Genomic DNA, 12,607 nt, shown 5'->3' with positions numbered 1-12,607 from the left:
ACTCACCCCCTTTTCATAGTAAGACATGCAGTGGTTCTAGCAGTGTGCTGAGACCCGGTAAGAAGTTACCAAAGTAGTTCAAGAGTCAAACGACCACATCTCCGTCATGTTCTGTGGCCTCGGTGCGTTCTCGATTGCCTCCGTCTTCGCATTGGTGGGCCTGATGCCTTCCGCCGCAATCCTCCTTCCCAAGAACTCCACTTCAGGCGCCAGGAAAACGCACTTCGAGCGTTTTAACCTGAGCCCCACCTCCTCCAGGTTCTGCAGGTGCTCGACTGTTCCGACCTGAGACCAAGATGTCGTCCTGGAAGATCACGGTGTGCGGGACCAACTTCAGTAAACTTTTCATGTTTCTCTGGAATATTGCCGCCGCTGATCGGATTCCAAAGGGGCATCTGTTATAAACAAAAAGACCTTTGTGCGTGTTGATGCAGGTGAGGGCCTTCGATGATTCCTCCAGTTCCTGCATCATGTAGGCTGAAGTCAAATCCAGCTTCGTGAACGTCGTTCCTCCCGCCAGCATTGCAAAGAGGTCGTCGGCCATTGGTAGTGGGTATTGGTCCTGCAGGGATAAACGATTGATAGTTACTTTGTAATCGCCACAGATTCTGATGGTGCTGTCTCCCTAGAGGACTGGGAAAATAGGACTGGCCCGCTCCCTGAACTCGATCGGTGAAATGATGCCCTGTCTTTGCAGCCGGTCTAGCTCGATCTCTACCCTTTCTCTCATCCTGTACGGTACTGCTCTCGCCTTGTGATGGATGGGTCGCGCCCCCGGAATTAGGTGGATCTGCACTTTTGCTCCTTGGAATTTCCCTATGCCTGGTTCGAACTGCGAAGGAAATTTGTTTAAGACCTGGGCACCCGAAGTGTTGTCAGCCGGCGATAGCGCTCGGACATCGTCCTAGTTCCAGCGTATCTTTCCCAGCCAGCTCCTGCCGAGCAACATGGGACCATCACCCGGTACCACTCAGAGTTGTAGCTTTTGCACCGCTCCATCGTAGGAGACCTTTACGGTACCACTGCTGATTACAGGAATCAGTTCTTTCGTGTAAATTCTTAGTTTCGTGCGAACTGGAGTTAAGACTGGCCTTGAGACCTTGTTGCACCACAACCTTTCGAAAGTATTTTTGCCCATGATGGACTGGCTCGTGCCCGTGTCCAGCTCCATTGACACCGGAAGTCCATTTAGTTCAACATTCAGCATTATCGGGGGCCAATTATTTGTGAATGTGTGCACCCCATGTACTTCTGCCTCCTCTATCTGAGGCTCTGGTTCATCATGATCCTCCATGGATCTGTCCTCCTCTGCAACATGGTGGTTTGCAGGTTTAACAAGCTTTGCAGCTCTCCTGCACATTCGTTGGAGGTGTCCCATTGTTCCATAGCTCTTGCAAATGTACTCTTTGAATCGGCATGAATGGAAACGATGATCATCCCTGCAGCGCCAACAAGGTGTTAATGGCCTTGCATTCATCTGCGGACGTGTAGCTGCAGGTATGTGTGACCTGCCCTGTACATTACGATTCGAAAACATCATCACTTTGTTCACAGTATTTGCAGCATCACTTGTGTGCTGAGAGATTTGCTTCGTATTGTCACTGGTGGCAATGAACACCTGGGCTATCGCTATGGGCCTTACTCAAGATTGGGGTCTCTACAGTCAAAAGTTTGGTTTCGTGGCCAATGCCAAGTACGAAAAAGTCTCTGAGCATGTGCTCCAAATGTCCTTCAAATTCGCAATGTCCTGCAAGGCGTCTTAGCTCGGTGACATAACTCGCCACTTCCTGGCCTTCAGACCTTTTATAGGTGTAGAACCGGTACCTCGCCATCAGAATGCTTTCCTTCGGGTTCAAATGCTCTCGGACTAGTGTGCACAAATCATTGTACGATTTCTCCGTGGTTTTCGTTGGAGTGAGCAGATTCTTCATGAGGCCATATGTTGGTGCCCCACAGACGGTGAGGAGGATCGCCCTTCATTTAGCTCATTGGCCATGAAGTATTGGTCATAAAAGTTTCCCAATCATCTCCCTCCGAGAATTTCTCCAGGATGTCCACTGCTCTCTGCATCTTTGGGTTCACTATCTGTATCTCGTCGCCAGTTGTTGTGTATGGAGAAAGAGTCAGACTGAACACTGTGAGCTCAAAGTAAAGTGTGACCGTAACCTTTTATTGCAGGTCTCCAGAGTGCCTCTCCAACCTGCGAAGCCTCCTTAAATACCTGTACTCCCAAGGGATTATGGGATCCCTTGGGACTCCAGGGGATGAGCCCTCTGGTGGCTGTACAGAGTAAATACAAGTCCACATATATAACAGAAGCCCTTTGGGAATTTCTGCCCGCTGCGGTGCGATGCTCTGTAAATGAAAGTCTTTGATTCTTTGACATAGTTTTGAGCAGCAGGATGACTGTAAACGCTTGTATACAGGTTACATGGAGTAAAATTACTGCACCTGTGTCAGTCAAAAATCCTGCCTATTCCCAGCATTGCTCGGGCCTTTGCTGGGTGTGTGGCCCAGCACTGCTCGGGCCTTTGTTGGATTTGTGGCCCAGCACTGCTTGGGCCTTTGCTGGGTGCCTGTTCCCAGCACTGCTCGGGCCTTTGCTGGGTTCCTGTTCCCAGCACTGCTCGGGCCTTTGCTGGGTGCGTGGTATTTCCGGCAATTCAGTTTGTGGTTCTCTGATCAGCTGGCCCTTTACTTTGGATCAATTCGCTTCCAGCCGAGCCGTCTAGACCATTCTACAGATCCACATTTTTCATGATCATCCTATTTCTTTGCGAGTTGGTAACTAACTCCGCGAAACCGCGTGAGCTTCCTCTGGTAACCCGCGAATGTAGTGTCCCAGGGGAGTGGGAAAAGCAGACTGGCAGCTGAGCTTTGTGTGGAGGATGGTTAGTTTAACATCCACACTTGTGTGTCTTACCAAAAGTTGCTGCTATTGTCAGAATTCTCAATGCTCTTGTTTCCCTCAGATATTCCAGGAGGTCCAGGCCCTCATCACATCCTGCATCGATGGGTTCAACGTCTGTATATTCGCCTACGGACAAACTGGCTCTGGCAAGACCTATACTATGGAGGTAGGGTTTTTAATGTCTGCCTTGTGATTTATTTTTAAATTGATTAAACCCCTTCAGAGTGTCAACAAACTCGAGAGATTATAGATAGTTTGAAGGTTATGTGGAACAAATGGTACTTTTGTAAAACCGGCCAAGTACACCACATTGGCCTGTCCAGTCCAGTTCAATTAAACTCTTTCTTTCCAGACTTTCAAATGCTCCGTCGGTTGATGTGCGTGTGAAAGACAAGAAAAGGCTATTTGGCCACTCCACTAATCTGGCGATAACAGAATTGCCTCCCTAGTTGATGTGATCAGAAGGAAGTTATTGACAACTCTAACTTGACTTTTGATTTAGCTTGTCAGACAGCTATGTCAATGGACATGGCCGACCAATATTCCCGAGAATTTCATTCCATTTCCAGTCGTCAGTCAACCGAGGTGAATCGCCTGCAGGTGAAAAGTAAAAGGCAGTTGGGCCCCAAGGTCTCAGCAACTGGCAGTGGTAACAGAGCATTGAAGTCCTGCTATCGGTGCCTGGGACAACATATTGCTCAAAGTTGTCCATATGTGAAAGCAGAGTGTTTCATCTCAGGAAAACTGGGCATCTTGCGAAGGCATGCCGACTGAAGGGTAAACTAGCTTTCAAAGCTATAAGTACAAATCCCCAGAAGCTACATAGCATGGAAGAAAAACAGGACAAGGAGGTTTTAGAGCTACACATCATCAGGAGCATGAGGGTATCTAACATAGAAACATAGAAAATAGGTGCAGGAGCAGGCCATTCAGCCCTTCTAGCCTGCACCACCATTCAATGAGTTCATGGCTGAACATGAAACTTCAGTACCCCCTTCCTGCTTTCTCGCCATACCCCTTGATCCCCCGAGTAGTAAGGACTTCATCTAACTCCCTTTTGAATATATTTAGTGAATTGGCCTCAACAACTTTCTGTGGTAGAGAATTCCACAGGTTCACCACTCTCTGGGTGAAGAAGTTTCTCCTCATCTCGGTCCTAAATGGCTTACCCCTTATCCTTAGACTGTGACCCCTGGTTCTGGACTTCCCCAACATTGGGAACATTCTTCCTGCATCTAACCTGTCTAAACCCGTCAGAATTTTAAACGTTTCTATGAGGTCCCCTCTCATTCTTCTGAACTCCAGTGAATACATGCCCAGTTGATCCAGTCTTTCTTGATAGGTCAGTCCCACCATCCCGGGAATCAGTCTGGTGAATCTTCGCTGCACTCCCTCAATAGCAAGAATGTCCTTCCTCAAGTTAGGAGACCAAAACTGTACACAATACTCCAGGTGTGGCTTCACCAAGGCCCTGTACAACTGTAGCAACACCTCCCTGCCCCTGTACTCAAATCCCCTCGCTATGAAGGCCAACATGCCATTTGCTTTCTTAACCGCCTGCTGTACCTGCATGCCAACCTTCAATGACTGATGTACCATGACACCCAGGTCTCGTTGCACCTTCCCTTTTCCTAATCTATCACCATTCAGATAATAGTCTGTCTCTCTGTTTGAGAGCGATTTGAAAAGTATCATCATCCACATAGATGTTGCAGGAACCAAGATACCCATGGAAATCGACACTGGTGCATCCGTGAATGTAGTACGGGAATCGCTAATCCTCTACAAATGGCGTGATTTCCCATTGGAGAAATCCAAGATAGAGCTGCAAGGCTACTCGGGAGAGAACGTGCCTGTGGTAGGTCGTATCACTGTACTGGTGAAATACAAGGATCAAGTTCAGAGCTTGCTTCTATTAGTAGTGGCAGGAGACAAGCCTGCCTTACTAGGAAGAAATTGGTTGGGATCATTGAAGCTGGATTGGAGTGAGATTTTTCGTGTAGAAACGAGATTTGCATCAAAGGATGATGTCATCAAGAATTATCCGAAGGTGTTCTGTGAAACAGGCAGTCCGATCCAAGGCTTCAAGGCGAGTGTCAGGGTACAGAAGGAGGCTAGATTTGTTTACTGCAAGCCACGTTGCGTACCATATGCACTCAAGGAGAAAGTTGAGCAAGAACTCAAAAGACTAGAGACTGAGAACATTATTTCTAAGATAGATCGATGTAATTGGGCTACACCCGTTGTACCTAAGTCCGATGGTAAGGTAAGATTGTGTGGTGATTATAAAGTAACCATAAACCAGGTTCCAGAGGGTAATCTCCCCAATTCATTGCCAAATGTAGAAGATTTGTTCATTAAGATCTGACCATCTGTCAGTTTTAAGTTGAATCTTACAAATGCCTACTTACAACTTGAACTAGATGAGTCCAAGTCATGGTTGACTATAAATGCTCATCTGGGCCTATATCAATTTAATAGGCTACCGTTTGGCATGTCTTCCGCCCCTGCCATATTCCAAGGGGTGATGAACCAGATTTTGCAAGGTATTGAAGAGGTAGTATGTTATTTAGATGACATACTAATTTCAGCACCAAATAGGCAAAGTCCTCAAACTGCTAGAGAAGCACAGAGTGTCTGCTCGCAAGTGTGAGTTATTTCAAAACTCAGTGGAGTACTTAGGGTACAGAGTAGACAAAGATGGTTTACATCCAACCAAGGGAAAGCTGGATGCAATCAGAAATGCACCCACTCCCAAGAATGTCACTGAACTTCGATCATTTTTGGGTCTTTTGAACTATTATGGGAAGTTTCTACCAAATTTGGCTACAGTATTACATCCACTGAATGAACTATTGAAAAAACAGGTCCATTGGAAGTGGTCAGAAGAAAGCGATGCAGCATTCAAGGAGTGTAAAAGCAACTTGGTTGAGAGCACCATGTTAGTTCACTATGATGTATCTAAGGAAATCAAGCTAGCATGTGATGCCTCTCCGTATGGAGTTGGGGCAGTGATCTCTCATGTACTACATAGTGGGGAGGAGAGACCAATTGCTTTTGCTTCACGCATTCTCAGTGCCAGTGAGCATAATTATGCGCAAATCGAAAGGGAAGCTTTGGAATTAATTTTTGGGGTCAAGAAGTTCCACAAATATTTGTATGGTTTACCATTGTTACGGACCATAAACCTTTGACAGCAATCCTCCATTCAAAGTCCCCAGTTCCAACATTAGCTGCAGTCCGAATGCAGAGCTGGGCTTTGATTTTGTCACCATATACATATGATATTGAATACAGATGATCAGCTGATCACTGTAATGCTGATGCTATGTCTAGATTGCCTTCCCCATCACAAGTTACACCCGATACGGAAGAAGTGTTCTATCTTGCATACATTGATGAACTGCCAGTCATAGCTGAAGAGATTGGTAGAGCAAACGTGACCCAGTTATGTCAAAGGTGTATGATTATATTGCAAATATAATATATTGCCAAACCAGGTAACAGACAAAGATATTCATCCATTCTTCATTTGTAGGAATGAATTATCAGTCGATAAAGATTGTACCTGTGGGGTGCAAGAGTGGTAATACCAAATAAATTCAGGTCCAAATTATTAGGAGACCTCCATGACCAGCACCTGGGAATGTGCTTGACCAAGAGTTTTGCACGTAGTTACTTATTGTGGCCAGGTCTAGATAAAGATATAGAGTACATCGTCAATCAGTGTAAGATATGTCAATCGGTAAGCAAGAAACCACCACCAGTACTATTACAGCCATGGAAATGGCCTCCCAGTGTGTGGCAAAGGCTACATATCGGATTTTGCTGAGCTAGAAGGACAACAGTTGTTCATTGTGATTGATAACTATTCGAAGTGGGTTGAGGTGTTTCCAATGTAGAAAATATCAAGTAAAACATTCGACATTTTACGAAGATTATTTTCTTCATTTGGCCTCCTAGAAGAAATTGTTTCTGATAATGGACCACAATTTTGTTCAGAAGAATTTGCACAGTTCACAAGAAAAAATGGTATGAAACATACCAAGGTTCCACTGGTATGTTTCATACCATTTTTCAAATGGTGCAGCAGAGCACACAGTACAAATTGTAAAACGTGCCCTCATCAAACAGATGTTGGATCCAAATCCAAAGAAACGACAGTTGTCATTGGACCACAAATTGGCTAATTTTCTAATTATGTATCGTAATACTCCTCATACAACTACTGGTAGAACACCAGCAGAGTTGTTTCTCAAACGACAACCACGAACCAGATTCTCGTTGTGAAAACCAAACTTGGCACAGTCTGTAGAAGAGAAACAATTAAAACAGAGAGAATTATGATAGAGGTAGAGTAAAAGAGACAAGTGTAAAATTAAATCAAAAGGTGAGAGTGAAGAACCATCGCCATAAATGGTTAAAGTGGTTACCAGGAAGAGTGGTGAAGATATGTGGACTTCGCATATATTTGGTCAAGATGTTTGATCATGGACAGGTTAGGTTTGTTCATATTGATAATTTACCCACAGACATGGAAGGAGTTGAAGGTGGGAATGATTCAATTATTTCTGACTCATCAGAAAGTTTTGATACACCAGTAGCATATCCCACATCCAATGTACTGGAAACAAATCCAAGAGAAAGTCAGAATTTAAGTCCGAGTCAGGCAGACAAACAGTCTGAAGTTAGAGAGAGTTCAGATGGAAATCAAGGGCATCCCCTGGAGGAAAACCTTCCTCAGGATCAGCCTCAAATGAATTTAAATTCGACACCATGTTTGGAAAGTTCTGTTCGAGAGCGAAGGTATCCTCTTCAAAACAGAAAAGAAGTGGTTAAGCTTGATTTGTAAATATGGCGAAGTAAGTCCATATCTTTTATTATGTGTAACAATGCAAGTTATGTATGATGATTATTTTGTTATCATTAGTTCTTCATTAAGGAGGGAGAAGTGTAATATATATAGCTCCACCTGTGGACTACTGTGGCACTGCAGCTAGTGCTGTTTATAATAGAGGGAACTGGTCACCTGACTAGAGTTCCAGCGTGTTCTGCCATCTTAAGGCTTGTGTGTGTTTGTGAGTTGTACTGAAGATATAACACCAGTAAAGTGCAAGAACTAAGGGGGTTATGGGGAGCGGGCAGGGAAGTGGAGTTGAGGCCAAGATCCGATCAGCCATGATCTTATGGAATGGCAGAGCAGGTTCGGGGGGGCCAAATGGTCTACTTCTGCCCCTATTTCTTATGTAACTCCTGTGTATCGTCGACACAAGAACTGCAATTGTAGGTGCTCGCTGACAGGCTCCTGCCATCTTGGTCATACTTCCATCAGAACCTCAAGAACGTTCACCTATTCGGTTCTGCAAAAGGCTCATCAGGCCTTTTCACTGAAACAATCTGCGAGTCCTGGCGAGCAGTCTTGTTTGCTGCGGGATGTCTAGTGTTATGCTCAACAGCGCCCATGTTTCATAATGTGCCAGGTAATGTACCAAATCTGGGTTTGCTATTCGATCACTGGGTTGGTTTCTATCTGTACGTTCTCCTTCTCTGTCTGTAAATTCCACACCTATCCGTGGGGAGTGGAGAGCTGCTATTTTATTCCTGGCCAAGTGCGCATGGGCGTGTGACATTGACGAGAAGTTTTCATTGCTCTAGGGTTCGCCCCAAGACCCTGGGATTAACCAGCGAGCTCTGCGACTCCTGTTTGGTGAGGTGGCGGAGCGATCAGTGGACTGGGACCTGACCATCACTGTCAGCATGGCCGAGATCTACAACGAGACGCTCAGGTAGGTGCACATTGGGCCGCGGCTGTTTCTGCGACTGCCAAGCGATCGGGGGCGGGGGGGAGCTGCTCTCCACGTGATGCCGCGTTAAAGTACAGGGATAATCTACGGATGTGGCTGCTAATAGTATTTTCTCTTTTTATAGAGACCTGCTGGGGTCTGACCCCCAGAAGATTGAGGATCTAACTATGAGGTTACTAATACTTGCACTCTGGGAGGTGTATGGGTGGTGATTGGTGCAGTGCTTTGGCATGGCTGCAGAGCTAACTGTTTCTGATATTTAAAAAAATAAGCTGTGGGCCTATTGAATTCAGATTTTGCAAGTGGTTCGGGTGAATCGTCCATGTTATAGCCCTTGCTGACCTTGGAAGGTCCACTCTAGCCCCCATTTCATTCACTCATTCTTTAGAGAAGCTCTCTGTAGCTGTGAGCATCCCGGATTATAATTGCTCAACCATTGGTAGCTGTGCCTTCTGTTAGCTAGGCCCCACGCTCTGGTACTCCCTCCCTAAACCTCTCTGCCTCTCTATCTCTCTTTCCTCCTCCAAGACGCTCCTTAAAACCTACCTCTTTGACCAAGCATTTGGTCATCTGCATTAATTTCTACTTAGACGGCTCGGTGTCACATTTTTATCTCAGTGCGAGAGATTCTTTCATATTGCTGGTTAAAGAGGAAATTAATGCAATAGTAAGGAAGACATTTGCTTGGATGATGTGGAATCAGTATGGGTGGAGCTACGGAATACCAAAGGGCAGAAAACGTCAGTGGAAGTTGTGTACAGACCACCAAACAGTAGTAGTGAGGTTGGGGACAGCATCAAACAAGAAATTAGCGATGCGTGCAATAAAGGTACAGCAGTTATCATGGGCGACTTTAATCTACATATTGATTGGGCTAACCAAAATGGTAGCAATGCGGTGGAGGAGGATTTCCTGGAGTGTATTAGGGATGGTTTTCTAGACCAATATGTCGAAGAACCAACCAGAGGGCTGGCAATCCTAGACTGGGTGGTGTGTAATGAGAAAGGGCTAATTAGCAATCTTGTTGTGCGAGGCCCCTTGGGGAAGAGTGACCATAATATGGTACATTTCTTTATTAAGATGGAGAGCGACACATGTAATTCAGAGACTAGGCTCCTGAACTTAAGGAAAGGTAACTTTGATGGTATGAGACGTGAATTGGCTAGAATAGACTGGCGAATGATACTTCAAGGGTTTGACGGTGGATAGGCAATGGCAAACATTTAAAGATCACCTGGATGAACTTCAACAATTGTACATATCTGTCTGGTGTAAAAATAAAACGGGGAAGGTGGTTCAACCGTGGCTAACAAGGGAAATTAAGGATAGTGTTAAATCCAAGGAAAAGGCATATAAATTGGCCAGAAAAAGCAGCAAACCTGAGGACTGGGAGAATTTTATAACACAGCAGAGGAGGACAAAGGGTTTAATTAGGAGGGGGAAAATAGAGCATGAGAGGAAGCTTGCTGGAAACATAAAAACTGACTGCAAAAGTTTCTATAGATTATGTAAAGAGAAAAAGATTAGTGAAAACAAACGTAGGTCCCTTGCAGTCAGATTCAGGTGGATTTATAATGGGAAACAAAGAAATGGATGACCAGTTAAACAAATACTTTGGTTCTGTCTTCACGAAGGAAGACACAAATAAACTTCTGGAAATACTAGGGGACCGAGGGTCTAGTGAGGAGGAGGAACTGAAGGAAATCCTTATTAGGCGGGAAATTTTGTTAGGGAAATTGATGGGATTGAAGGCCGATAACTCCCTGGGGCCTGATGGTCTGCATCCCAGAGTACTTAAGGAAGTAGCCCTAGAAATAGTGGATGCATTGGTGATCATTTTCCAGCAGTCTATCGAGTCTGGATCAGTTCCTATGGGCTGGAGGGTAGCTAATGTAACACCACTTTTTAAGAAAGGAGGGAGAGAGAAAACGGGTAATTATAGACCAGTTAGCCTGACATCAGTAGTGGAGAAAATGTTGGAATCAATTATTAAAGATGAAATAGCAGCACATTTGGAAAGCAGTGACAGGATCGGTCCAAGTCAGCACGGATTTATGAAAGGGAAATCATGCTTGACAAATCTTCTAGAATTTTTTGAGGATGTAACTGGTAGAGTGGACAAGGGAGAACCAGTGGATGTGGTGTATTTGGACTTTCAAAGGCATTTGACAAGGTCCCACACAAGAGATTGGTGTGCAAAATTAAAGCCTATCGTATTGGGGGTAGTGTACTGATGTGGGTAGAGAACTGGTTGGCAGACAGGAAGCAGAGAGTCAGGATAAACGGGACCTTTTCAGAATGGGAGGCAGTGACTAGTGGAGTGCCGCAGGGCTCAGTGCTGGGACCCCAGCTATTTACAGTATACATTAATGATTTGGATGAGGGAATTGAGTGTAATATCTCCAAGTTTGCAGATGACATTAAGCTGGGTGGCAGTGTGAGCTGTGAGGAGGACGCTAAAAAGCTGCAGGGTGACTTGGACGGGTTAGGTGAGTGGGCAAACACGTGGCAGATGCAGTATAATGTGGATAAATGTGAAGTTATCCAATTTGGTGGCAAAAACACGAAGACAGAATATTATCTGAATGGCGGCAGATTAGGAAAAGGGGTGGTGCAACGAGACCTGGGTGTCATGGTACATCAGTCATTGAAAGTTGGCATGCAGGTACAGCAGGCGGTGAAGAAGGCAAATGGTATCTTGGCCTTTATAGCTAGGGGATTTGAGTATAGGAGCAGGGAGGTCTTACTGCAGCTGTACAGGGCCTTAGTGAGGCCTCACCTGGAATATTGTGTTCAGTTTTGGTCTCCTAATCTGAGGAAGGATGTTCTTGCTATTTAGGGAGTGCAGCGAAGGTTCACCAGACTGATTCCCGGGATGGCAGGACTGACCTATGAGGAGTGATTGGATCGACTGGGCCTGTAATCACTGGAGTTTAGCAGAATGAGAGGGGATCTCATAGAAACATATAAAATTCTGACGGGACTGGACAGGTTAGATGCAGGAAAAATGTTCCCGATGTTGGGGAAGTCCAGAACCGGGATAAGTGGTAAGCCATTTAGGACTGAGATGAGGAGAAACTTCTTCACTCATAGGGCCCAAGTTTCCACATGATTCGCGCCTGATTTTTAGGAGCAACTGGTGGAGAACGGACTATTTTAGAAATCGCAATTCTCCACATTTTTTTTTCTGCAGTTCTAGTCAGGTAGAACAGTTCTAGTTTAGAACAGAATTTTTTCTTCAAAAGTGGGCGTGTCCGGCCACTGACGCCTGATGTGAAAGTTTCCACAGTGAAAATGTACTCCAAACTAAAGTAGAATGGCGCCAGTGAAGATTTTTGTAGAACTGAAAAAACCTGTTCTACACATTAAAAAATCAGGCGCAGATTACAAATTAGGCGTCCAGCACGAGGGGGGGAGGTTGGGAACTCATTAAATTCGACAATAAATCCTTATTTATACTTCTACAAATATTATACAAATAAATCCAACCTGAATAAACATTTATAAGCCAAGAAAATATTAAATAAACCATCTTCCTACCTGTGTGAAAGTGCTTCAGCCAGGGAGAATTCTGCAGCTGTTCGTGCCGCTGAGCGAGAGAGAAGGGGAGAGGGAGGGAGAGAGGGAGAGAGAGAGAGAGAGTGGAGAGAGGGGGAGGGGGAAGGGAGGGAGGGAGAGGGAGGAAGGAAGAGAGGGGGGGGTCAGGGAAGAGAGGGGGGGGTCGGGGAACAGGAGTGGGGGTCGGGGGGGGGAGCGGGTGTCAGGTCGGGGTGGGGGGAGCGGGTGTCGGGTCGGGGGGGGGGGGGAGACCGGGTGTCGGGGGGGGGGGGGGGGGAAGTGGGTGTCGGGTCGGGGGGGGAGCGGGTCTCGGGTCGGGCGGGGGGGGGGGGGA

At 45.7% G+C, this 12,607-nt stretch overlaps 1 protein-coding gene across 9 annotated transcripts in view; it reads left to right on the top strand.

Moving 5' to 3' along the window:
- Positions 1-12,607, top strand: part of LOC139278734 (kinesin-like protein KIFC3) — a 74,635-nt gene that overhangs the window by 45,887 nt on the left and 16,141 nt on the right. For 8 of the 9 annotated variants that reach the window (XM_070897823.1, XM_070897821.1, XM_070897820.1 and 5 more), the window contains 3 exons: positions 2,973-3,077; positions 8,567-8,697; positions 8,840-8,887. In XM_070897823.1, coding sequence (XP_070753924.1) covers positions 2,973-3,077; positions 8,567-8,697; positions 8,840-8,887 — 284 coding nt within the window. The remainder of the gene's footprint in view (positions 1-2,972; positions 3,078-8,566; positions 8,698-8,839; positions 8,888-12,607) is intronic. The other variant, XM_070897819.1, reaches the window with a different exon arrangement.

Source organism: Pristiophorus japonicus, chromosome 13 (genome assembly GCF_044704955.1).
Source record: "Pristiophorus japonicus isolate sPriJap1 chromosome 13, sPriJap1.hap1, whole genome shotgun sequence".
Lineage (NCBI taxonomy): Eukaryota > Metazoa > Chordata > Chondrichthyes > Pristiophoridae > Pristiophorus > Pristiophorus japonicus.
This window is presented reverse-complemented; position numbering and strand designations above follow the sequence as displayed.